The sequence below is a fragment of the Perca fluviatilis genome, chromosome 5 (assembly GCF_010015445.1).
Source record: "Perca fluviatilis chromosome 5, GENO_Pfluv_1.0, whole genome shotgun sequence".
Taxonomy (NCBI): Eukaryota; Metazoa; Chordata; class Actinopteri; order Perciformes; family Percidae; genus Perca; species Perca fluviatilis.
In genome coordinates this window covers 26,235,819-26,261,808 of record NC_053116.1, presented here as the reverse complement: position 1 = coordinate 26,261,808, position 25,990 = coordinate 26,235,819, and the positions used below count along the sequence as shown (strand labels likewise).

Below are 25,990 nucleotides of genomic sequence, written 5' to 3'. Positions count from 1 at the left end.
TCTAAAAGATAATTTATGATTTCTTACAATTCATAAACAGACACTAACTCATTTGGCGAACATAATTCAGCATTCATTTCAGCTCCATGTAAAGTTAATAAAAGTGATTTTTTACTACTGATTTATTAAATCTAGAGTTGAAACATGACATTGAATTTAGCAGAATATAATATATTAGCAAGGGCCCAAGAATGGATCCTTGTGAAACCCCATATTTTAGCAGTACTGAAGCTAATAATTACCAATTACCACATAGAACAGAACCAATCTGAAACCAAACATGAGATGCCCACCCAATTTTTAATACATTCAATTGAAATATTATGATCAACAGTGTTGAAAGCTGCAGACAGATCAAACAGAAGTAATGTGATGCCAGCTGCTAAGAGAAGATCATATAACCTGCCCTAAAACCTGAATGAAACTTCTCAAAGAGACCATTACCATTCATTAAAAAAATTATATGCTCTGCTACAATTTTTTAAGACCTTTGCAAGGAATGGCAGTTTTGAGATTGGCTGAAAAGTAATGTATTACTTACATGTAATGTAAGTATCTAGGGTCTGTTTTTTAAGGGAGAGGTTGTACTACTGCCATTTTCAAAATAATCAGGAACAAGGCCAGATGAGAGTGAGGAGTTGAATAAATACACCAAAAAGGGAAAGGTTATGACACAGGTTTCTTTTAGGAAATGGGTAGGCATTATATCAAGAGAGCAGGTGGAGTTCTTCATTTTGGCAATGGTTTCTGTTACATTTTCAATTGTTAGTCAATTGATGGTTCACTAATAGCAGGGGGTGGACTTGATGTGCGACTTACAACGTTAAAGAGAAGTCTGGGGTTAGAGCTATGTTTCTTAGTATAATGAGGTCATTATACAAAAAATCTCTGTATATTATATAAAAGTGGATATTGTTAGTTTTTCATACATATAAACTTTCAGAATTTAGGTTGGTTATGTCAGCAATCATACTACTACTTCTACTACTACATAAAGTGAACCTGAATGTTTCAACCACTTAGCCATTACTTTTAGCTAACTATTTTAACTAGTCAGTACTTTTAGCTAACCATTTAAACCGCTTATGCATAACTGAATAATAAACTAACTATTTCAACCTTTTATCCATTACTTTAAGCAAATCATTTGAACTGTTTAGTCATTACTCATAGCTATTTTTGTCTACCATTTATGCGTTACTTTTAGCTAGGTTAATTTTTTCAACCATTTAGCAGCAGCAAGGGACACTCTGTCTCTCCTTCATTTGGCTTTATAAAAACCTTTTTGAGGTGAAGTGAAAGTCCTTGTTTGTCATATTATTTATTCATTCGTTTGTATTTTTAGTATATAGTAGCCCCAAATAGTTTGCAGTACAGATGATATTAGGGGAGGGAAATTGAGCATGACATGCAACAAAGGTCCCTGGCTAGTTTTGAACCAGGGACATTGTGATTATGTGATCAGTAGCTTAGAGGCCACCAGGACACCCTAAGTTATTGAATTTATTGCCTACATATTTAATACTTTATTAGTTTAGTACTCAGTTTGAACAGAGTTTTGTGAATCAGTCAACTTCACACTGGCTGGAGCCATGTTGTGTTTGTGTTGAATGTAACACACATGAAATACACACAGGAGTCATGAAGGTTCATGCTGTTATTAAGTAGTATCAAGCTCACTTTGTCTGCACTTTGACTGTTTGTGTGGTATTCAGACACTTCTCCAAGGAAAAATGTTTTTTGTTTCTTTTTCACCATTCAGCAGGGAGGTAAAAAGTCACAGGGGCCAGTTAGTGGTCCCATAACATAAAGTTGAGTCACCCAAACTGAACATTTTATTAAATGTTTTTACTGGAGTAACAGAAGCACTGCTGTAATTTCATGCATAAAGACATTTATTTACAAAACAATTCAGCTTATAGTGAGGTGGATCATCATCATTCCACTTCATCCAGGGAGTGATGAGGGGCAGCATACTCGGCCAAGTTGGGGAGTCCGTACACCACGCAGCAGCTCAGGGCGCTGCGGGAGATCTCCATGTCACGGACATCAGACCACTCACCAGCTTCGACATCAAAGCACTCAACGTCTGGAATGGTGGTAAAGCCGTTGAAGCCCCCAACCACATAGAGACGGTCATCGATCACTGCGATACCAAAGTTACTTCGGGAGCCCAGCATAGAGGGCACAGCGTGCCAGGTGTCGGTGTGGGGGTTGTAGGCCTCAGCAGTGCGCAGACGACTGGTTCCATTGAAACCACCGACCTTTAAGAGAAAAGGTGAAATATGAAGTCAGGACTGCTTCTACTATTTTTCTGTCTTTGTTTCTAATTCCATAGCCTAATCAGCACTCTGAATCTGAAAACTGTTAATATTTTCTGGCTGTTTTTGATAACTTTCCTGCCAGAAAATGACAGGAATTATTGTTTTGCACAAAGTTGTTGTTCATTGAAACTGTCCATTGAAACCCACACAAAAAGAGGTTTTTATGAGGATATGAGTTTTTAAACACAGTGCATTTGTTCAGTGCATTACTGTAGCCTATATAGGGCAGCAACTAACAATTTTGTTATTGATAAATCCCCTAACAATTTTCTCAATTGATCTATATAGTATCAAAAAATAGTCAATAATGGTCATTACAATTCCCCAAAAGCACAAGAAGACACATTCAAAAGTTCCTTCACACTTGACATAACTTGGAAAAATAACTTAAACCAGTGGTTCCCAACTTTTTTGGTCTGAGGTACCCCCACACCCCTGTCAGAACAGTCAATATTTAGGCTGGTTTGGTTTGATCAGCAATCATACTACTATTAGGCTACTACTTGGAGTGAAGCTGAATGTTTCAGCCATTTAGCAATTACTTTTAGCTAACTATTTCAACTAGTCAGTACTTTTAGCTAACCGTTCCAACCACTTATGCATAACTGAATAATAAACTAACTATTTCAACCGTTTAACCTTTAATTTAAGCAAATCATTTTAACTGTTTATTCATTACTTTTAGTTATTTATTTCTACCATTTATTGATTACTTTATGCTACCTGTTTAAAACTGCTGTGCTCACTTGCTTACTCATTTGCACGCACTCTTCCATAACTGCAACATGTAGTGTTAGAGCAGATATTTTCATTTAATCAAATCATAATTTCTATTTATTCTATTTCTTTTTTCAAATTAGTTGAGCTGCTCCACAATCTTTCCACGTACCCACTTGCAACAACATACGTACCCCCTGGTTGGGAATCACAGACTTAAACGACTATCAAAATTGTTGGCCATAAATGGCCTGTTGTTCGACTTATCAATTGTACACTGCCTTCATTGTAAATGTTTTTAGGGACGAACATCCCAACATATCAGATGTACAATGCTGGTTTGATTTGATTTGTAATAAAAGGCCAAACTTGTTTAACTAATACAGTGGTTCTCAACCTTTTGGCCCTATCCATTATCAGGTCCCTAAGCCCCCAAAATATTATGTAACCAATATTAATGATAGCTAATAGCCTATATTGTTGTACTATTGTTATAAATAACAAAAAAAAATTGAATACAAACAACACATTAATCCAGTACAAAAACATGTGAATAGAAATATTTACAGTAAATCAACATTACATTCAAATTAAATAACAGAAAAACAATATTAACACAAACATAATTATATTACAAACTGTGCATGGTGTAAAACTATAATACTATAATTAATGTCTGTAATGTATAAATAAATATATGTATTATTATACAAACACTAAATACCAATCAGAAACACTAAATTAACACAAATTATCATAAATTTCAACGAAAAAAGCTTGCACTTATCAAGTAAAAGCGATTACACACACCACCGCCAACAACAACACAACAACACACACACACACAAACACACACACACACACACACACACACAACACAACAAATTAACAAAACACATAAATACAACTTTGAAATTAGTGAGATGTAAGAATAAATAAAATTTTATTCATAAAAGCAGAAAAATTTGGAGAACCCACATCGCGCTGGTTTGAGAGGTGATCCTACATAAACACACATCTCTGCCTCATCCTCAAAAAGAAAGTTTTAAAACACAACACAGCTGAATCCGAGTTTGGGGAATAAATGTTGCAAACAACAAAGCACAGTCGATATCTCTCGCTCGTAAAAAATAAAAAATCTCCTTCTTCTCTTCTCAAATTAATCTAAATAAAACGTTTCTATAAAATCGAGAATTTACTGTGAAATATAAAGTCTACTTGTGCTAATTGGGATTAAAGAATACAACAGACGTCGACCCCTGCGCATGATTTCTAACCACTCACCTGAAATACAGCCATTAAACGATTCTGACTCCTTTCCATGAGGCACACGGAGCTGCGCCGAACAATATACGTCGTAGTTGCAGTGCCGTGAACTGGCGGTTTAATGTTGCAAAAACGTTTTTGCAAGTAGTTTAAGTGTAAACATGTATTGTTATTGTAATCTTTGGTTAAACTGGTTTTCAAACAAACGCCCCCAAGGGCACCTCAACGCCCTTTCAAAATATTGCTTCAACGCCCCCATCATCTTTGAGACGCCCTGAAGTGGTACCGCCGTTGAGAAACACTGAACTAATATATAGGTCTTAGCCCTATTTGAAAACCTCTGCCAAAAACATAATTTCATGCCTCGATATCTCAAGTGTTTCTGTTTTCTGATGTGAGTATCAGCAGTGTTAAAGGTGCCCTGCCATACAAAACCGTTTTTACTTGCATTTTTTGAAATATGTTAGGTCCATATGTGTTTGTGTTATGTTGTGAATGTGAAAATGAACTGCTACCTCCTTTGTCAGCTCTAGCCACTGAAAATAAATAAGCAGAGAAATCAGGCCAATTACAAAAGCTGGTCAGTCTGACATCATATTGCCTGAGCTATTCATTAGCTCGCCCAGTTGGGCTGGGTAAAGGATTCTGACAGCCAGGCTCTCATTGGCTAGCTGTTAGCCAATCAGATTCAAACAGCTTAGCTTGTTGAATATCAATGAGAACTGGCAGAAATCGAGCTGAGTCTCCCTGTAGGCTTTCTATACCATGCTACAATGGCTTGAAACAAGGTAACCAAAGCATTTTTTCCACAAAAAATGTTACAGTCCATGGTAGAACTTCAGACATTACCACAAAGTAATGAAATACGTGTGGCAGGGCACCTTTAAGACGTGCTTACCGCAAAGACATGGTCTGCATAGGCGATGACCCCAGTTCCACTGCGCATGCTGGCCATGGAGGCGATCAGTGTCCACTGGTTGGTCTCTGGGTCGTAACATTCAGCCGATGACAGGCACTCGCTCCCATTGAAGCCACCGCAAATGTACACCTGCAGAGAATAAAAGGGGGAATAAGTAATCTTTTAAGACTTCCACTGAAGACAAGTATTCAAAAACATTAACCAGTCTCCATTATTCAGAGCTGCTCTTTAACACCACCCACCTTGCCATGGAGGGTTGTGCAGCTGGCATCACTCCTCTGTACATGCATGGGCGCAATTAAAGTCCACTGGTTGATTTTGGGCTGATAGCGCTCAGCACTTCTGAGTCGATCATGTCCATCATAACCTCCCATGGCATATATGCACCCGTCCATCACAGTTACGCTGACGTAGCAGCGACTCAAATGCATTTGTGTAACCTCCTGCCAGGTATGCGTGCCCAGGTTGAACCTATGCACAGAGCTGAACTGCTCTACACTGTCAAAGCCACCGACACAATATACGGATCCATCGAGGAAAACTGTGCCATGGTAGGCCCGGGGACCCTCCTCATTGTTTGTTACATTGATCCAGCAGTTAGCACGGACATCGTACGCCTCGATACCATGGGTGGGACTGCCTCCGCTCCAGCCTCCAATGGCCAACAGGATGGCAGAGGGCAGTCGTGGGCGGGCCAAAGGGTTATAAGAAATACAGTCAGAGAACCCCTTTGTTCGCAGGTCAAGCATGGCCTCCAGGGTCCTCAGGAGAATCGGTCGACAATCTTTACTTGCCTTCACCAGTTCGTTGTCGCTCACACTGTCTGTGATGTATTCTGGACTCATTAAAGCCAGCCTGACCTGAACAGAGACATGAGGACAGAAGTTGGAATTAAATTGTCTAAAATAGAGCCCAACTAATACTTCGACATAGCTGATATAATTAGGCAAGGCAAGGCAAGGCAGCTTTATTTATATAGCACATTTCAGCAACAGGGCAATTCAAAGTGTTTTACATAAAACATGAAAGAACATTTAGAAAACAATTAGAAACAATTTAAAAACATTCAAAGTCAAGAATAAAATTTACAGTGCGGTTTAAGCACTGTTAGGTAGGCACTGCTATGCACTGTTAGGCACTGTTCTAGGTACTATTAAGCCCTGTTAGGCAATATTAGGTACTGTTAGGTAAAACATGAAAACAGTTTAAAGCAGATAAAATAGGTTATTTAAAGAAAGGCAAGATCAAAAAGATAGGTCTTCAGCCTTGATTTAAAAGAACTGAGAGTTGAAGCAGACCTGCAGTTTTCTGGGAGTTTGTTCCAGATATGTGGAGCATAAAAACTGAACGCTGCTTCCCCCTGTTTAGTTCTTACTCTGGGGACAACAAGTAGACCTGTCCCAGACGACCTGAGAGGTCTGGGTGGCTCATAGTGTAGTAGCAGATCAGAAATGTATTTTGGCCCTAAACCGTTTAGTGATTTATAAACCAGCAAACGTATTTTGAAATCAATTCTTTGAGGCACTGGAAGCCAGTGTAGAGACTTCAGTACTGGAGTGATGTGATCCACTTTCCTGGTTTTAGTGAGGACTCGGGCAGCAGCGTTCTGAATCAGCTGCAGTTGTCTGATTGATTTTTTAGGGAGACCTGTAAGGACACCGTTACAGTAGTCAAGTCTACTGAAGACAAAAGCATGGAGAAGTTTTTCCAAATCCTGCTGAGACATAAGTCCTTTAACCCTTGATATATTTTTAAGGTGATAATAGGCTGATTTTGTAATTGTCTTAATGTGGCTTTTAAAATTAAGGTCTGAGTCCATGACTACACCAAGATTTCTGGCTTTGTCTGTTGTTTTTAACATTGTCGTTTGAAGCGGAGCGCTGACTTTTAATCGTTCCTCTTTAGCTCTAAAAACAACCACCTCAGTTTTTTCTTCATTTAATTTAAGAAAGTTCTGGCACATTCAGTCATTAATTTGTTCAATGCACTTATTCATTTGTTGTATTGGGTTATAGTTCCCTGGCCATAAGGTTATTTAAATTTGTGTGTCATCCGCGTAACTATGGTAACTTATTTTGTTGTTTTCCATAATCTGAGCCAGTGGAAGCATGTAGATGTTGAACAGAAGAGGCCCCAGAACTGAGCCTTGGGGAACTCCGCACGTCATATTTGTATGCTCAGATGTATAATTACCTATAGACACAAAGTAGTCCCTATTCTTTAAATAGGATTCAAACCACTTTAGTACTGAGCCAGAAAGACCAACCCAGTTTTTCAATCGGTCAAGTAATATGTCATGGTCGATCGTATCGAATGCAGCACTGAGATCAAGTAATACTAAGACTGAAATTTTGCCACTATCTGTGTTTAAGTGGATGTCATTAAAGACTTTAACAAGAGCCGTCTCAGTGCTGTGGTGTGGTCGAAAACCTGACTGGAAGGCATCAAAACTCTTGTTCAGTAATAAGAAAAGGTTGAGTTGTTGAAAAACCACTTTTTCTATGATTTTACTTAAAAATGGAAGGTTTGATATCGGCCTATAGTTATTAATCATTAGTGACGTGTCTAAATTGTTCTTTTTTAGGAGTGGCTTGATGACTGCAGTTTTTAGGGCCTGTGGGAAGATACCTGAGAGCAGAGCATCTGTAGAAGGTCAGAAGCCAAACAATTCAAAACATTTTTGAAAACATCCGTTGGTAGAATATCAAGGCAACAGGAGGAAGTATTCAGATGTTGTATAATGTCCTCCAGGTTTTTTTGGTTGATCATATGAAATTGTGTCATGTTGGAATTTGTTTTGCGTGAACACTGTGACAACACATATCCTGTACTTGAAATGGAAGCACTGACTGTTTGTCTAATTTTCTGAATTTTGTCTGTGAAGAAGGAGACAAAGTCGTTGCAAGCCTTGGTAGACAACAGTTCAGATGCTACTGGTACTGGAGGGTTTGTTAATCTATCGACAGTAGCAAACAAAGCACGTGAATTATTATTGTTTCTGGCGATAATGTCAGAGAAAAAGGACTGCCTTGCATTCCTTAGTTCCAAATTATAAATGCGAAGTCTCTCTTTATAGGTGTTATAATGGACCTGGAGATTAGTTTTTCGCCAACTGCGTTCAGCTTTTCGACACTCTCTTTTTTCTGTTCTCACCACTACAAAATTTCTCCATGGAGATCTTTTCTTACCAGAGACAGTTTTAACCTTAGTGGGAGCAATGGCATCAATAACATTCGTAATTTTACAGTTGAAATTATCTACAAGCTCAGTCACTGAGGCCCCAGTGAGGGCGGGTGTAGAGGAGAAAAGCTGAATGAATGATTCACTGGTGTTTTCAGTGATATACCGTTTTCTGATTAACTTTGTTTGAACACTTTTGGGCACAGAGATAGTGCCGTTAAAGAAAACACAGGAATGATCAGAGAGAGCAACATCAGTCACCACAACCTTGGAAATGTTTAGACCCTTTGAGATAATCAAGTCCAGTGTGTGCCCTTTTTATTGTGGCGTGGGGTGTGTAACATGGAGGGGGGGGCCCACACACAAAAAAAAAAAAAATTTTTTTTTTTTTTTTTGCTTTTTTTTTTTTAATTTAAATATATATTAAAAAATAAAAAAAAACAATCATACAGATTATGGACAGCAGTACAGTAAAGTCGTCAAAGAAGTTTGCACAGTATTTAGGTGGCCTGTAGATATTTAGAAGTATATCTTGAGGGGAGGATCTTAGCTGAAGAGCCACATATTCAAAAGAAGCAAAATGTCTGTAAGATAATTGCGTACATTGGAATGGGTCATTAAACAAAATGGCGACTCCACCTCCTTTCTTATTCACTCTATTCTCACTCATAAAACTGAAGTTAGGGGGGGCTGACTCAATGAGAACAGCAGCACTGTTATTATGGTCCAACCAGGTTTCAGTTAAAAACATAAAATCAAGATTGTGCTTAATAATAAAATCATTGATTAAAAATGATTTTCCCGCCAAAGACCTAACATTTAGTAGTGCTAGTGTTAGTGTGTTTTCATTTTTTGGGACAGACTGTGGCTAACGAGGAATGGATGCTAAGTTTGCAAAGTTTGCAGTTACGTGCTTATTCACCATTCTTTTTCGATTACCTATCACAACATAAATTGTGGAAGAATCTAATACGTAGGGCCCAGGCTTGTCTTGGAAAGAGTCATGAGTGCTACTAGGCATGCAGCCTGGACCCGGCCCATATCAGTTAATGCTTGCTGCATTTTGCACACAAGCATCCTTATCAGTTTGGGGAGAAGGAGTTAATTGCCGTCCTTGAGGGGGCAGAGGTGCCTGGCGTTTTACCATGGGAGAAGGAAGGGGGCATACTTGGTTCCAGCATTTACCAGCTGCTTCATCTGGTCAGTGAACTCCAACATGGGGATGGGGGAAAGAGGGGAGAGCGACGTATCCTTAAAGAGGTCCTCAAAGCTGTCGTGGTTGTCCAAGGGGTTTGAGGAGTGTTGGACGGGTGAGATGGGGGGTTGAGGTTTCTCATCTCCGCTCTTTAGTCTCCCATGGTCAAATCTTTGCTCAGGTGGGGGCTGTAGTGGATCACTGCCGCACTTTGTTGTGTCTTCCTCTTGTTTTGGTTCATCTTGTCTCGTGTCCTTGGCAAAGGGAGCAGATGTGTGGCGCAGAAAGTAAAGTAGGCTAGAGTTGAACAGCTTTACTCCTGGCTTGTTAAGGAAGAGTCCATCTGCTTTAAAAAGATGTCTGCAGCCCCAGAAAATGTTAAAATTGTCAATGAACTGCAGAGAATGGTTGGTACATGCATTTGAAAGCCATCTGTTCAGTGCCAGCAGTCTGCTGAATCTCTCAGCTCCTCTTCTGACTGGTGGTATAGGGCCACTGATAAACACCTTTGCGTTTAGGGAGCTGACTGCGTTCAGCAGATTCATAAAGTCACGATTCAGCACTTCAGACTTTTACTTTACAACATCATTTGACCCTATATGCAGTATAATGTTCTTCACAGTTGGGTGTGCTGCTATGATATCCTGGATTCTTTGGGCCAAGTCAGACACCATGTCTTTGGGAAAACAGAGTATTTTGGTGTTTTTACTGCTTTTTATATCTTTCACAGCAGAGTCACCCACAATCAGAGTTTGGGGCCCAGTCATTAGCTTTCCCTGTAGCTTTTTACTTTTAGAATTGCTCTCAGTCCTTACCCTGCTGTGTGACGATGAGACGTAATCCAGGTCATGTCCAGGGTCCTGCAGCAGAGGTGTAGCAAATCTGTTCTCCACCTGCACACTCAGTTGTTGGGGAGGCATTTTGTTGGTGGTTTTCCCTTTTGCAGTTGTCCACAGCTGTGTCCTACTAAGTACAGGGGTTGAAGAGGCACTCTGCCTGGGTGGTAATGCAGGCCAGCCGGTCGAATCACAAATCTCAGGGCGCTGTGCCGTGCCCTTTAGTCGTCCTCCCATTTCCCAGGAAAATTATTTACTCTTAGGCTTTGCATCAAAAGAGTTCCAGGGAGGACTACCGCTTGTTGATTTATTATCCGTTCCACAGCCCTCCTGTTTCTTTGTGGTCTTGCTGGTGCTAGTTAGCCATGTGTTAGCATGCTTTTGTCCATTGTTTTGGTTCAGTGGTAAAGTGGTGTCATTTCCACATGATCCGTTCACTTCCATGTTTACTTCTAACCGGTAAATTTTGGTTTCCAGAACTGCAATCTTCTGAAGGAGTTTGTAGTAGTCCTCTATGGAGAAGGGTGGCATCTTGCTGCTAATTAGCTTTAGATACAGTCACTTTAGGACAGGCTTGAGCTATTGGTAGGCCACGCTCACGCAGAAAAATGTTCAAATATGACAATAGCCTACTATGTCTACAAAAAATGTATAGTCCAGTGATTTATAAGTATCCAAGAGCCGCTGCTCATAGTTTCTCTCAGAGGAAAAGCAAGATTATCAGCAGAAATATGCAAGCAGAAGCAGGAGCAAGCAGTAGAGCGTCTGCACTGTAAGAAGCAAGAAGCAACCTAGATGATTTTAGCTTAACACAAGTATATTGTAGCCTACTAGCATGTCGGCCTTTCAGTAACAAGAAATATTGCAAATAGGCCTACATAGTTTCTCCACTAGAGAGCACTGAACTTTTTTAATTGAAAAATGTAAAGGATTATTATCAAAAATACTTTTGAAAAAAAATTACTATTGGCCAATATATTGTTATAGGATTTTTCTTTACACTCAAATATTTGCCTAGAAACATCCAGTATCTGTTTTATCTAGTCTGAAAAGATTTTTAGATTATTTAAAAACACATTATAGTCTAATGTTCTTTACATTGTTCATCTGGGGACTGTTTCACCTTTACATACACAATTTACTGTAATTCATTAATTTAACCAAAAAGTTGTAGATGATTGTTGTTGCCATCTTACACGTTTAACTCAGATTCAGATCTGTCTTGGTTCTCACCACATAATTTTTCCAGCCTACTAAATTCTTCCAAAACGTAAAAGAAACCCCAAGTTGATCATAACATTTGTCATACTTCTATTACTAGATTCATCAGAATCTTACAATAGAGCTTGCACAGATATATCTACATCTCTCTTCATCTTAATTAACTCATTAAGCATTTTACATTTTTGTAAAGACAAGAACACCATTTATTGCCTGGTCTAGAATAGAACTCAATGTGTCCTGGTCTCAATTTTGATTTTTTCTTGACCTCTTTACATCTGGCCTTGCCTTAAAACACCTGTTCTTGGAAGTGTTGCAGACATTATGAGGTTTTGACTACAGCTCTGATCATGTTGTTGTATTTATGATAACATAACTAGCGAGATGTAAAACATGCACATCAAAAGTTAATGTAGTTGCAGCTGTGTAATTGTTCATTCCTCACTTACGTTGGACAAAAGCAGAGAGATGTTTTCTCTGCGTTCCTCATTTGCGTAGGCGATCCAGCGAAGGACAGCCCTAAACACCGTATTCTCCTGCTTCACATTGAGACGGTCATTCGCAATGATCTTAGCAAGTTCCTGCGCAGAGAGCTGCAGGAACTCTTCTGAGGTGGCAGCAATCTCCTCAAAGTGATTCAGCATGTAAAGGAATGTCTTGTGGTTCAGTTCAGGGGTGTAATAGATGTCTGTGAACCACCAGATGCCGATGCAGTTTTGTGGGGTCAGCTGCTTCTCCAGGAGGTCACAGCAGGCTTGTATGATGCCCATTACATTGAACCGGTCTGCTGCGATAAAAAGCTCTTGTATATTATTTTGTGTCACAGGAACAAAGCCAGTGTAGGCAAACTCAATGATGAGCTTCATCATGTCGGGGGACACATTGGGAATGTCAAAGACCCGACTGTCTGGGGTTGACCAGTGGGTGAAAAGAGCTCTGTGAAGCAGGAAAAAAAAACAAGGGTTTTAAAAATAAAGTGGTCTGCGTTTTTCCTTCTTTTTCACACTTCATATAATAATATAATAAATATAAACCCCAATATTAGACTTTTCAGAACAGATGTGACTAACAAAAACAAGTGCCTTAAAGCTGCATCCAGCCACTGCATCGATGGGTTGTGATTTGTAAGGTGTTTTTGTTTTTTTTGAGTAATGCACAAATTGGACGTTTAAATATTGATCAATGCTGTGTTGTATTTACCAACATTTATTTACACATGATAATTGGAATGCAGTATTTACAATCACAAATTCAACTCAAAGGATAATACTGACGTTATTTAAAACAATTTGTAAATCTGTGTATAAAATTACATCATCATCATCATATAACAGTACCCTGTACACAAAAAGAATAACTCTGTTTTTCTGCTAAGCATCGTGATGTTTTTCTGCTTATTCAAAGAGTTTAAATCCAGCAGCCTCCCCCTGTTAACACCCAATAACTAACTTACTTGAAGTACGGGCTGCAGTTGCAGAGGATGATTTTGTGTGTGGGAAATTCAACATTGTCCACTTTGATCACCGCGTCACAAAGCTCTTGTTCCAGACGGAGCTGATTATACACCGACATCTTTGCTCTTTAGTATGAAGACTGTTACTCCTTATAACTTAGGTACAGGTTTCTCTCCTGACTCTCAACAAGTGGTTCCAGTTGTGTGTAAGACTTATGCTTCCACATACAGGATTCTAGATTCTAGAATGGCTCATTATGACATCGCAGAATCTTATCATGAACAGCACCCACCGTTCCAATGACAAGTTCTATAGATAAACAATTTAAAGCTGCCTATCATCGATTCAATTAAATTGTATTTATAGTGTCAAATCACAACAGAAGTTATCTCAGGACACTTCAGATTAGGTCTAGAGTAGAGTAGATGTAGACCACACTATAATTTACAGAGACCCAACAATTCCCCCCAAGAACAAGCATTTGGTGCCACAGCGACAAGGAAAAAATTCCTTTTAACAGGTAGAAACCTCTGACCCTGGCTTTTAGTGGACGGCCTTCTGCCTCAACAATCATAGGCGGCTTTATGCACAGCCATCTGAGTAGATCAAAATCAAAGTTTACTGTTGTGGTTGGTTGTGTATAGGTAATCCCCGAAACACAACTAACCACTACAGGCTGATTTCTCAATTTCACAATGAAAGAACGAGATGTAGCATGGCTATGTTATGTATAGCTGCTAATCCACAGATATACAATGCTGATCTGAAACACTTATCAAAAAGTTGTAAATATATTACCACCATTCACACTACTGTACCCACTACTGTACCCATTGGTCCATCATTACTGATGCATGTTAGCCAGCTCTTTTATTATTATTATTATTATTATTATTATTATTATTATAATAAATAATATATTTGATTATTGTGTTGACCTCAAATCATTACTGATAATGTGAGACCCAGCTCCAGTGAAATGCGTATAAATTGATGGACAGGATATCTGGAATTTATTTCAGATGTAATGGTGCAACTCTAAAATATAGTTGACTAAAAATAGTTGACTTCATGCCATGAGATCATGTGACTGCCTTGTGTATTAAGTTCAGGGTTACTTCCTGTGTACACTAAACAACTGTTGAAGGTGTTTGGATGAACACTGAAACATCTTGTATTTTATATTTTTTAACCAGTGTTTTTAAAATTAAAGCTTTGTTGAAACTTAAAATAGTTGAGTTTGTCACTGTGTGAGCACCATGTACAGTAGCTGTTGGGAACAAGCCTATTGTATATGTCTGACTGTCACCCAGTGTGGGAAATGACTGTATTCACTTTTTGATTTCATACTGTATTTTTTTTGTTGTGTCTGAATTATATATACCTTTTATAATGATTTCATGCAAAATACACGTATGTTCAAATGGTTCCAGTTTATTGGCATCCACTGAATCACTTTCATTACAGAAAAGCACTACTCCTACTGGTAGAGTCATGCTAGTACAGTATGATTCTGCAGAGAGAAACATACCACACAGCAAGTAGGTAAGAAAAGATCTAACTAATATCTACAGTAAAGCACACCTGGGTCAAAATGTTGCTGAAATCCTTCTTGACCAGTGGTGGAAGAAGTATTCAGATCCTTTACTTGTAAAAGTACTAATACCACACTGTAAAAAATAGTCTGTTGAAAGTAAAAGTCCTGCATTGAAATTGTATCATCAGGAAAATTAAAGTATTAAAAGTAAAAGTACACAATGAAGACAAATCCTCACATTTTAGAAACTGGAAACAATCCAAACAGTTCTGTCAATCAACTAAGTGTTAAATTGGTGAATGATTTCAGCTTGACTTGTAGGCCTTTATATTGTTGGGTAGTTTAATTTATAATAATTTTATAAACCACACGTTTTTTGTGCAAACATTTTCCTTTGTAAAGTAACTAAAACTGTCAGATTAAAGTAGTGGAGTAAAAAGTACAATATTTCTCAGATGTAATGGAGTAGAAGTAGAAAGTGGCATGAAAAGAAAAGACTAATAAACTACAAGTACCTCAAATTTGTACAGTAGTACAGTACTTGAAGTACAGTACGAAGTACAGTACTTGAGTAAAGGTACTGTTCTTGACATACAGTGATTGTATTGGACACTTTATCTTTAATTCACTGAAAATTATATTCTAATCAAGACTGAACCAAATAATGGGTCAAAATTAATCTATTCTCTGTTCTTCTTCTTCTACATCCAAAGCCACAGAAAGTTTATTTGACATTAGGGGTAATTTAAATGCCCCAAAAACAGCCCCAAATATCTGTTCTGCGACTACACCAATGACTGAAATGATTACATCCACACCTTTGGTTTCACAAACACTGCTTAGATTCACATTTTTACGTGCCATGTGAAAAATGTTGTTGCTCCAGACTGCCGGAAGACACCAATCGATCTGAGAGTTTACTGAAAAGGATTTGCAGCAGCATTTCTCACCCGAGCTTGGTGCATCAGCAGGTAAGTTACAGCAACAGTACTCTTTTTTGAAAACACTCCTCTCATCAGCAGCATGAGCCGCGAATACTCATCATTCTGAACGCTTTAACAAAATGAGTATTTAGTCTACAAGACAACTGAAAATCAAATATGAGCTTAACAAATGATACATGTTGTTCTGGCTTTGACAAGAGAACTGTTCTGAAAATCATAACAAACTGTTAAAAAATGTTGGGGAAAAACTGACCTTCCGGTCACTTCCTGACCTAATATCTCAATTAAGGGATTTGTAATGTGGTATGTCTCCTCAGTTAAAAAAAAGAAAGAAACTGAGACAGGGAGTGCAAAGGTGAATTTGATGCTGCTACTTTTTAGTTTAAAAAAATCATCACTAAACATCTACACAGAGGTCGGACTGAGCAATATGTATAAATGATTAATAATTTTAATATTGTAGGATGTTAATATTGTGAATAATTAAACACAAATTTCTTTAATACCTGAATAGTAGCTGGAATGATGTCAGTCCATTTCATGTTACTTCCCATGTTTCTTTTTTATACCAAACACGTTGTGATTTATAAAAGGGGTTCATCTGGTCAACAACTTCTTTTTTCCATATTGCCCAGCTCAACACACACATAATAAAAAAAAAAAAGTAATGATCTTTAATATACTTTAGTTTTTAAATTTCTTACCTTTTTTTTGCCCTCTAAAGCCACCTAAACATGATCAGTAAACCGCTCTGCGCTGGGTGTTCTATTGTTTTCCTATGGGGAGAGCGATGCCACCCAACTAGGCGGAGCTCTACCCTTGGCGTCGTGCACCGCTCGGAATTGCCGCCGAGTGCAAAATTCTAATTATTTCAACTTTGACATTGTTGCCGCTGACTTTTTCTGGCACAACCAATTCCAGAAGCAATTAAGACGTATACCTGCCCTGCACTTTGCCGCTCTGCTCTGCGCCCTACCTCGTGATTTTACCGTGGATCATGTGTAAGCAGCTTTAGAAGATATAATGAGTGTTAAGGTTTTATACAATTAAAGACCAAGTAGTTTGTTGGAAAGCAAACATTGTTTTGAGTTGTTTCCTCAAACTTCCAGGATTTATTTGTAAAACTCAAACCTTGTCTAGTACATACTTATTACATAATTACCATATATAAGCATCTGTTCAAAAGAATGTGTGAAAACAAACAGGAACTTTGAATTGTAAAGTTTTAGTCTGTAAATGACAAAAACACTTGCAAATGGGGACACAAACTCCAGATCATGTCTTTTGATTTTAACTATGAAGACAAAATTTAATCACCATCTCTATGAAGTGTTACTGAAATGTGAGAGTTGACAATGTTGTTTCATGAAGCAACCAAAAAGCAACATACACTGAACCCAATCCAATATCTTCTCTAATTTTACAAACACATCAAAAACACCTAATGGGTCAACAAAAAGCCACCAACTGAAAAGCAAAAAAAATTAATGAATGGTAAATCCTCTTCACAGTGTAGTCACAATCTCTGAGAATTGTGAGAGCAAACGGCCCACCTTTGCTTACTGAATCCACAATATACCACACAGAAAGACACGTCCTGACAGCAAACATTCATGTCTGTCTAAGTTTTGCTTCTTTACCCCGCCCCTCTTCTTAGATCACTGACATTTCCAGCATTAAAAAAATAATAAAAACAAATGGGAAACAAAGTCGTTCCAAGCTGGTGGAGTGGAATCCTTGTCAATCGAGCAAGTGCTGGAAAAATCCAGGCTGACAGAGTCTCCGTTCTCCTCTGCAAAGCATTTTGATTTCACCAAACCTTGCTTTAAAAATCCCTTCCTCCCTCTTGTCCTGCAGGTTTGGAGTTAGCAGGTGAGCTGGCTGCCGGGAGAGGTTTGACCACGTGTGTCCTCGGGCTGGTGACAAAGCTGGAAGTTTTCTGTTAATCAAACATGGGGCTGGGTTTGGGTGGGGAGGGGCATCGGGCTAGGTTGTCTGGGCAAAGACCTCTCAGTCGGTAGAGAAGAGGTCTCCGGCTGACGGGAGCGGGGCCAGACCCCCGGTCACGTTGGGCAGGAGAGAGAGGTCAGGGAGACTCTGGATGTGGGACTTTAGCTCTTTCCTAACTTGGGTCACCCTCGCCAGTTTCTGCTTATATTCCTGCAGAGGAAAAGACGACAGAGCACAGGTGTTAGCTAAAGATGATTACTCATTTACAAATTAGTTATCGCAATATTCCTCCAAAATACCTTGTAACTGCAGCTTTCTGACATGTTTGAAACACATTTTGATGACAAAATGTGGCTTTAAAAGATCATTAAGGTGCATTAGAACTTTAGTGCATTAGAACAAATACTGTGCTCAAAGTCATTTCTGAAATCTGAAAACATGTATGGCAGAGAACACAAGCAGTCAGATGATCAGAGAAGTTTCAAACAAGGTAGATACACTCAACCACTTTATTTGGAGATTAAAAAGTGGATGCACCACAAATGTCAATAATGATCCCTGATTTCAAAAGAAGGTAAAAGGTGACCCAGAAAGTAGGGCTGCTCCCTCTTAGTCGATTAGTCGACTAATCGGTCGTTTTGGTCTTAGTCAACTTAGATTTCTTTAGTCGATGAGTCATGTTTTATGCTTTTTTCATGCTGAATGACTTATTTCCAAGAAACATACGAGCACATCTCTGGTAAACACAAGAATTAAAGTGGTGCTTTTGCAGGACTCTTTGCGGAGAAACTCCGATTTACAGATCTGTCGATTAAATCAACTAATCGATTAGTCGATACAATTGAATGATTGTTAGTCGACTAAGAATTTCTTTAATCGAGCACAGCCCTACCAGAAAGTATAAACTGTGGTGGGTGGTATACAGTTTTTAGTTATGATTTTTGTTTTGACTGCTCGTGTTTCTTGCCCAGTCTGACTTCAGTGATGTTACTAAGTTTCCAGATGTCAGCAATTACTGGCGAGTACAACAATATTACAAAATGTAATCATGACCAAAAGTACAAAAATTGGAACTAGACCTAATTTGTAAAAAAAAAAAAAAAAAAAAACTGAATTAAATCAGGTTGACCGTTCACTTGCGATTCCATTATTTTCTTGTCCCCCATGATCACGTTGGCTCTGACAAGCTGGGCGGTCACAAATTCTGACAAATCTATGCTAAAGGCTGTTTGACAGTGCTGACAAGTAAGGAGTTGTACATTCAAATACAAGCTGCATGTGGATTGCACAATCCATTTTGTACTGCGTGTCAAGATTAAAAAAATAAAAAATAAAAAAAATAACAAAAGTAAATAAATAAAAAAGATTTGACTGCATTCAGATCTTTGCCATTTTAATTACAGGTTGACTGTCCGATTACCACAAGAGTGCTTACTTCTCAACATAAGGACAGTTAATTAAAAACACCTTTAAGTGGTTTTTTTTCAGGAAATGATGAATGAAAGTTGCTCTGTTATATTTATTTAAAAAGCAACTGAACACTCATTATTAATTAGCTAAGGAGAAACTTTAAAAAAACAGATTCAGACAGATCTTTGTTTCAGTTCTCGGCATGCTGTCGACTGCTGTGCTTGTGTATGCGGTGCCTTGCCTCGAGTTTCTTCTCTCTCTCCATGAGCGCCTCCTTCTGGCTGCCGATGTATTCAGTCAGCATGCGGGCCAGCTGCCTGCGATCCTCCAGCTCTGCAGCCAGTCGGCCGTTGTACTCCGCAAGCAGCAAACACGCTTCATCCACCGTCTTCGACAGCTTGTCTGCCGCCTCCTTGTCTAGATTGGTGCCAAAGCGGGTCGTTAAGGTCACAGAATATGCCATTTATTTTCATTTTCTTTATATACAGGGCTCTTTTTACAATATTATATTATACAGTATATTTTGTCTCACTCATTTATTTATTTTTTATTTTATGTAGTAGTGTATATTTTCTAACATCATGTATAGGATATTGCTGTGTAAAATGAATAAAATTACTATCTGTAAGAAGCCAATTGCGAGTAACACCTGTTTAACGATTCTTAATTGTTTATATTTTACTTTCAACACTGAATGCAATGTTTTATTTAAGGTTCTTCCCAGCTCAACTTATTTGACTTTCTATTGCTTGTGTGTGCATTTGTTTGTTATTTTTTCAGAGCCGAATATTACTTTTGTTATTGCATTATCCATACATCTGATTTTAATGATGTGGAAATTGCATAAGAACGAGAGGCTATGTAGGAATTTTAAAATATAACAAATGAATAAAAATTTGCATATTTTAATGAGGAAAAAAAGAACACTGCAAATCCATGCTGAGAATAAGCTGAGCTCTCAGATCTTACCACTGATTTTTTCCAGCAGGGAAACGTCCTGGACTTCCTGCGGCAGCGAGGCAATCTTCTGACGAACTGCTGCGTCGCCCGATGCAGCATTCTCCAAGTCCTGTAGGGCCTTCACCAGCTCCTCTGTCTGAAAGTGTGTGTCAGAGTGTGTTTAAAGGGAATAGAGGGATAAAGTTAACAGGAGTCTAAGAGGAGGTTAAAGGCGCAGTAGGTAAGACTTATAAAACTAACTTTCTGTCATATTTGCTGAATGTGACCCTGTTCGAGTAGAACTACATGAAGCAGGTAATTAAGCTCCTCTAGGACCACCTACAGCCTGTAGTGTGATTTGCAAAAATCCACAGCTCCCTGTTCAGATGCACCAATCAGGGCCAGGGAGGGTGTCTAACCCTAAGAGACCCTTAGGGTCAATCACTGCTCATGCACACACATTCATTCTCCCTTGTGGGGGGAGGGGCTTAGGAGACCGTTTTGGGCTTTAGCAGAAAGGGGGGAGGGACTGAGAAGTTGTTGATGTTCAAATTGTTTGGCTAAGTCCTGGATCTTCACAATCCTACCTACAGCACCTTTAAATAAAACAGGAGAATAAGAAGAAGGTAGAAAGGAAGGGTGAGAAACGAGAGCAAGAAGAACAACAAAAGCAGTGCAAAGGCCTCCTACCAGTTGAGTTGCGGAGATGTCCGAGTTGTGAGGGGAGGCGTGGTTTCTGTAGTCGTCATCTTCATCATCTTCTTCTTCCTGGATCTTCTGATAGCTGCGTTTCACAGCCTTCTTCTCTTCTGCAAAGTCAAGTTTGGAGACCAAAACAGAAAAAACACCACATATTATCTATATCACTAAATTATGTAGTTTAACCTACATATTATACTATAGATGAGACAACAGCATAAAACAAATTGGTCTCTTCACACCACCAATAATTAAATGCAATTGTTTGCCTTTTTTATGATATTTTGAGTGTGAAAAGCTATTCCATTCGATTTAACATTTAGGTTATTCTGAAATTTTGCCAGAAGTAGAGGGAAAGTTATAGTAAAATGGCAGTTACGTCCCCAATGAGCTATTTTTATAGTATAGTTAGGCGTGTCAAAGTGTCCCACAACATGTAAACTAACACCATTACAGTTTCAAGGATTTTTCTGCTATAATGTGTGTTATGGATCAGTATAAAAGGTTTGAAACAACAAATACTGGGGGTTAGCGGATCAATACCTTAAAGTGCTCATATTATGCTTTTTGGCATTTTCCCTTTCCTTTATTGTGTTATGTATCTTTTTTGTGCATGTTATAGGTTTACAAAGTGAAAAAGCCTAAAGTAAAGGGACTTACCATCTCCAACAGAAAACACTATTCACAAACTGCTCCAAACAGCTCTATTGTAGTCCAGCCTTCCGTGACAAACGTGCGTCACTTTGTAACATGCGTTATAATGCTCACCTAGCTGCTGGCATGGCGCTCCCTCATACTCTGCTTCCGATTAGCTAGTAGTCCTTACCTAGCTACTGCACATGTGCGACTCCCAACAAAGATGCAATAGAAGTGAGATGCCTCACTCTGTAGCTAAAACAGAGAGCTCAACACAGGGTGAAAAGAGGAGCTGCAGCAATGTGCAGTACAACAAAAATATGGTGTTTTTTGAAAATTAAACCTTGTAAACCTATTTTGATATAATCTCTAAATACAATTATGAACCTGAAAATGAGCATATTATGAGCACTTTAAGTATCGGTACTACTGATACTTTATAGTGATAATTAAAATATATTTAAAAGCAGCCTATTAATGATGCATTCACCACATCAATCAATACATACTTCCCTACAATGCATATTATATTAGCTGCTTTTAATATTAAAAAGTGTTAGTATCAGTATTAGTGATCCTGTCCCTGATTTTACTTGGCATCAGATCAAAACCAAATTTTGTGGTATCACACACCCAATGACAAATACTGTACATATAAATGTAATGATGTAACAAACCAATGACCTAACAGTCATCTAACCTGAAGGCCTGGGGCTGTTAGAGTCTTCTATGGCTAGTTTGAGCTGCTGAATGAAGTCTCCTCTGTAGAGGGCTCTCTCTTTCCAGATGTTCAGCAGTCTCTCCATGTGCTTTTTACAGCCCTCATCTGCTTCACTGCAGGTAGGTGGGACAGTAGAGTACAGTAGTAGAAGAGAGAAGATTGATTAAAAAGATAATTTTTACACTTCAAAACATAGAAAAAAACAGTGTTTCAAGAAAAGGTAGCAAATTCCTCCCAACAACTCGGGTGTCGTGAAACAGTTTTGTTGCAAGACAACTGGACCAAATGTGTTATATTTACCCTTAGCCCATTTTAGTTTGAGAGACACCTAAGTCCCATTTGTAGAATTATTTGTAGTAAACGAAAAAGAAAAACTACAACAACCTTTAGCTGTAGAGGCAGGTTTCTAAAGGCTGTTTTATGCTTCTGCATCAACTCCACGCCGCAGCTACGCAGTCGCTCCTACAGCATCGTGACCTTTTCGGAGTTGTGCATTGGGGTTGCTTTGCATCACGGTGCATTTCACCGCCATAACGCTAGGGGGTAATAAGTCTGAGGTTATTTGCGAGGTGCCTGCCGGCCAGTTTATGTTATGTTAGCAAGCAAACTTTAGCACAACTGCCCACAAAGTACTGCTTGCTGGCGAAGTGCTAATTTCAAAACGTTACTGACATATAGACACTTTACAAACAGATAACCCCATCATTGTAACCAAAATATGTCTGAGTTTATTTGCAAAGCTTGTGTCAGTGAACTAGAATGTTGCTACTCCCCACAGTAGGCTGCTTGAAACACAGATTATCAACACACAGGACGAGTTGACCAATCACAGTCCTTGCGGTCTGCGTCGCCTCGACGCAAAGTTACACATTTTTGGAGGTGCCCGTCGAGCTACAGCAGAGGGCTCGGAGGGGGGTTCACGGCGACGCAGAGGGGTCTGCGGGGGTACGCCGTCGATTCGACGCAGAAGCATAAAACAGCCTTAAGTAGGACTACGTTAAGATAATGAACTGTTTCTCAAAAAGCCTCTGGCAGCGAGCATGCCACACACAACACAAACACAACACAACACAACACAACACAACACACACAACACACACAACACACACAACACACACAAACACACACACACACACACACACACACACACACACACACACACACAGTTATTTGTAGCAGTCTGAAAGCATAGAGTGGTCACATCACAACTACCTGGCAACATGGGAGCAGGCATCGACGAGGACAGTCTCAAAGTCTTTGGTAAACTCGGGTCCTTTCTTCTTGCTGTTCTGGATGACATCGTTGGCCAGATACAGGAATGTCAGCTTCCTGGAGCTTTTAGCTGGAGGGTCACATAAAATCGTGATATTTTCAAGATTTAAAAAAGAAAAAGAAAAAAACGTTTACACTGTATCATCAAAAGTGATGGGCAATGCACTCTAAATTAGTTTGCAACTAAGTTTAATGTATTATTGTATTAGTTTTCTTAAACCTACCTGTGTGCTGTACTTCAGCAACTTATTTTCCAGTATGTTTTGTCATTGTAGCAATAGTCAAAGTTGAGTAACAGTTTTTTAGAGGAAGTCATGCCTCTTTACTAAAAAAGCAACAGTTTTTTTTGTGTATGCTCTCCATCCTGATCTAGCTAGGTTCAACACATCTGAATTGCCATCTATCTCAGATTTGTTCAGCCATTCAAACAGAATACACCATCAATAATACCAAGGCATGTCAACATGACCGGTTTTTGACGAAGTGTGATGTGTTGCGTTTTATGGTGTCCTTTTCTTAGCTTATAGAATATGATGCATTGCTGTAGATTAAACTACCTAACAGAGGAGTTAAAATTAGGATAACCTTAAACATCTACAGCAGTCCAATGCAACATACACATTAATGCACCAGTAATATTCATCCAGAAACCTCATATATATTAGCAAAACACTGACAGGGATCATTTTACTGCACAATGAGTACTTTAACTTTTGATACTTAAGGCAAATAATGCTGATAGTACTTACTGAATTACTTAAGAAAGGTTTGGAATGCAGGACTTTAGATTGTAGTTGAGTATTTTCACAGTGTGGTATTACTTTTACTTAAGGTTATATTTCTCCACCACCGCTGTTAACCAAAGTTGTAGCTATCCTGCCACATTGATACATAACCTAATCTTTCACGTTATCAATATCGTGTTTTGTCGCACAAAATCAACAGCATATACCAATATACGTTGCAGCACCAATCGGCACTGACAGTTCTCACCTTTTTTCAGCTCTCTGTGCCACACTTTGACGATGAGGCCCGAGTGTTTGCGGTGGTGGATGATCCACAGAGAGAGAGTCTGGACGCTCTGCTGCGAGCTGCTCAGCTCCGTCAGCTTCTTCTCCAGGGCCGACTCGGAGAAGGACGACATGCCGGTCTAAGTGTGCGTTTCCCCGTGACCCGACTGTCCCCGACCCGTTCTAAAGAAACTGAGCTCCGACCTAGTTTGGAGAAACTCGCAATGTCATCAAAACTGAAGTTGTGTCGCTAACCTGCAGACATGCAGAATCAAACTGCCTCCTGCCGCCCGCTCCACCTAACGCTACGTCTTAACGTTACGTTAGCTCGTTCTCTAACTGAATTATCGACCACATCTACTGAACAAACCTGAAAAGTGCGAGCTCGTTTATCAGCTGCTGTTTCCTCGCTGTCTGGAGTGTTTGTTTACAGCCACGGCTAACGTTAGCTAGCCGAGCTAAGCAGCCATCTGCAGCCCAGTGCAGCCCTGGGCTAAGCCTGCGCTTTAACCCGGGTTAAAATAAACCGAGCTTCTGTAATATTCAGAGTATGTCTTTAGTACGCAAACAGATTAAACTAAAGTGCTAAAGAGTGACGGTGAGACTCACAGTTTGTCTTTGCTTGTCTAATCAGGAATAGGATTCAAGATTCCTTCGAAAAAATGGCTGCTTGCACTTTCACCTCGACATGTGCGTCGCACAGCAGTGACGCAGGCAGAGCCCGGCACCCCATGGACAGCCAGACCCTGTGTAGGCCTACTGGTGTATTATAGGGCTGTGCTCGATTAAAAAAATTCTTAGTCGACTAACAATCGTTAACAATTGTATCGACTAATCGATTAGTTGATTTAATCGACAGATCTGTAAATCGGAGTTTCTCCGCAAAGAGTCATGCAAAAGCACCACTTTAATTCTTGTGTTTACCAGAGATGTGCTGGTACGTTTCTTGGAAATAAGTAATTCAGCATGAAAAAAGCATAAAACATGACTAATCGACTAAAGAAATCTAAGTTGACTAAGACCAAAACGACCGATTAGTCGACTAATCGACTAAGAGGGAGCAGCCCTAGTGTATTATACATCAATGCCACATGTCATGTACCCTGTACCAGAGAATTTGACGAGCTCTGCCTGAACCAAGGGATGGAAATATAAAACTCTGTTCACCTGCATATAAGCATGCATATGTATATAAGCATGCATATGTATAAGGGTATTCTCCAGACTAAAAGCAAGTCTTTCTTTCCTGCTGCCATCAGACTCCAAACAGCAGATAGGAGTTTATACTCATAACTGTTACATTTCTCCAGTTTGCACATTCTTAATGTTGCACTATTTACATTTGCACTGTGTTACTATTACTGTATTGTTACATATTATTATTACTATTTTTATTATTATTATTGTTGCTTTATTTTTCACATGCAGTTTTATTTTTATTTTTATATTTGTAGTAGATATTGTAGATTTTACATTGTTCGGCATTCTGTGGACAGCACAGGAAGAATTTAATTGTACAAGGAAACATATTTCCTTACTGTGCGTATGACAACAAAACTTTGAACTTGAACCTAAACTCAAACACCGTCACATTTAAAACCTGTAATAAAAAAATATTATTAATAAAAACTATACAAAAAAAACATTATGCAAACTTCAATATTATGCCTGATTATTAAGTAAGCCTGATTATTAAGTAAGCCTTATGTGTGCTATGTTATATGTTTATAAATTTTCCTTGTTATGCATATTTCTGTACT

The 25,990-nt window shown here is 38.9% G+C and overlaps 2 protein-coding genes across 5 annotated transcripts; both read right to left on the bottom strand.

The window, feature by feature from the left end:
- Positions 1–1,854: 1,854 nt before the first annotated feature.
- Positions 1,855–13,812, bottom strand: LOC120559565 (kelch-like protein 10). Its single transcript, XM_039801389.1, has 5 exons — positions 13,112–13,812; positions 12,108–12,594; positions 5,469–6,086; positions 5,206–5,355; positions 1,855–2,264 (listed from the first exon to the last, which is right to left on the bottom strand). Exons 1-5 carry the CDS (start codon positions 13,228–13,230, stop codon positions 1,938–1,940), a joined length of 1,701 nt encoding a protein of 566 aa, XP_039657323.1. The 5' UTR covers positions 13,231–13,812; the 3' UTR covers positions 1,855–1,937.
- Positions 13,813–14,526: 714 nt separating this feature from the next.
- rprd1b (regulation of nuclear pre-mRNA domain containing 1B) lies at positions 14,527–24,970 on the bottom strand. Of its 4 annotated transcripts, none has more exons than XM_039801386.1 (8): positions 24,601–24,970; positions 24,214–24,434; positions 23,158–23,290; positions 21,928–22,061; positions 20,583–20,701; positions 19,923–20,049; positions 19,195–19,370; positions 14,527–17,753 (listed from the first exon to the last, which is right to left on the bottom strand). In XM_039801386.1, exons 2-8 carry the CDS (start codon positions 24,362–24,364, stop codon positions 17,604–17,606), a joined length of 990 nt encoding a protein of 329 aa, XP_039657320.1. In that variant the 5' UTR covers positions 24,365–24,434; positions 24,601–24,970; the 3' UTR covers positions 14,527–17,603. The 4 variants fall into 4 exon arrangements, with proteins under 4 accessions (XP_039657320.1, XP_039657321.1, XP_039657319.1 ...); XM_039801387.1 differs by having other exon boundaries at positions 24,840–24,967; XM_039801385.1 differs by having other exon boundaries at positions 24,214–24,970.
- Positions 24,971–25,990: the final 1,020 nt, after the last annotated feature.

Coding starts and splice junctions, on each gene's coding strand:
- LOC120559565 (XM_039801389.1), bottom strand. CDS start 13,230: ATGTCGGTGTATAATCAGCTCCGTCTGGAACAAGAGCTTTGTGACGCG. Junction 12,595..13,111: donor AACTGCAGCCCGTACTTCAA/GTAAGTTAGTTA, acceptor CCTGCTTCACAG/AGCTCTTTTCACCCACTGGT. Junction 5,356..5,468: donor GCACAACCCTCCATGGCAAG/GTGGGTGGTGTT, acceptor TATTCTCTGCAG/GTGTACATTTGCGGTGGCTT.
- rprd1b (XM_039801385.1), bottom strand. CDS start 24,364: ATGTCGTCCTTCTCCGAGTCGGCCCTGGAGAAGAAGCTGACGGAGCTG. Junction 22,062..23,157: donor TGCTCCCATGTTGCCAGGTA/GTTGTGATGTGA, acceptor ACCTACCTGCAG/TGAAGCAGATGAGGGCTGTA. Junction 20,702..21,927: donor TAACAGCCCCAGGCCTTCAG/GTTAGATGACTG, acceptor TTGACTTTGCAG/AAGAGAAGAAGGCTGTGAAA.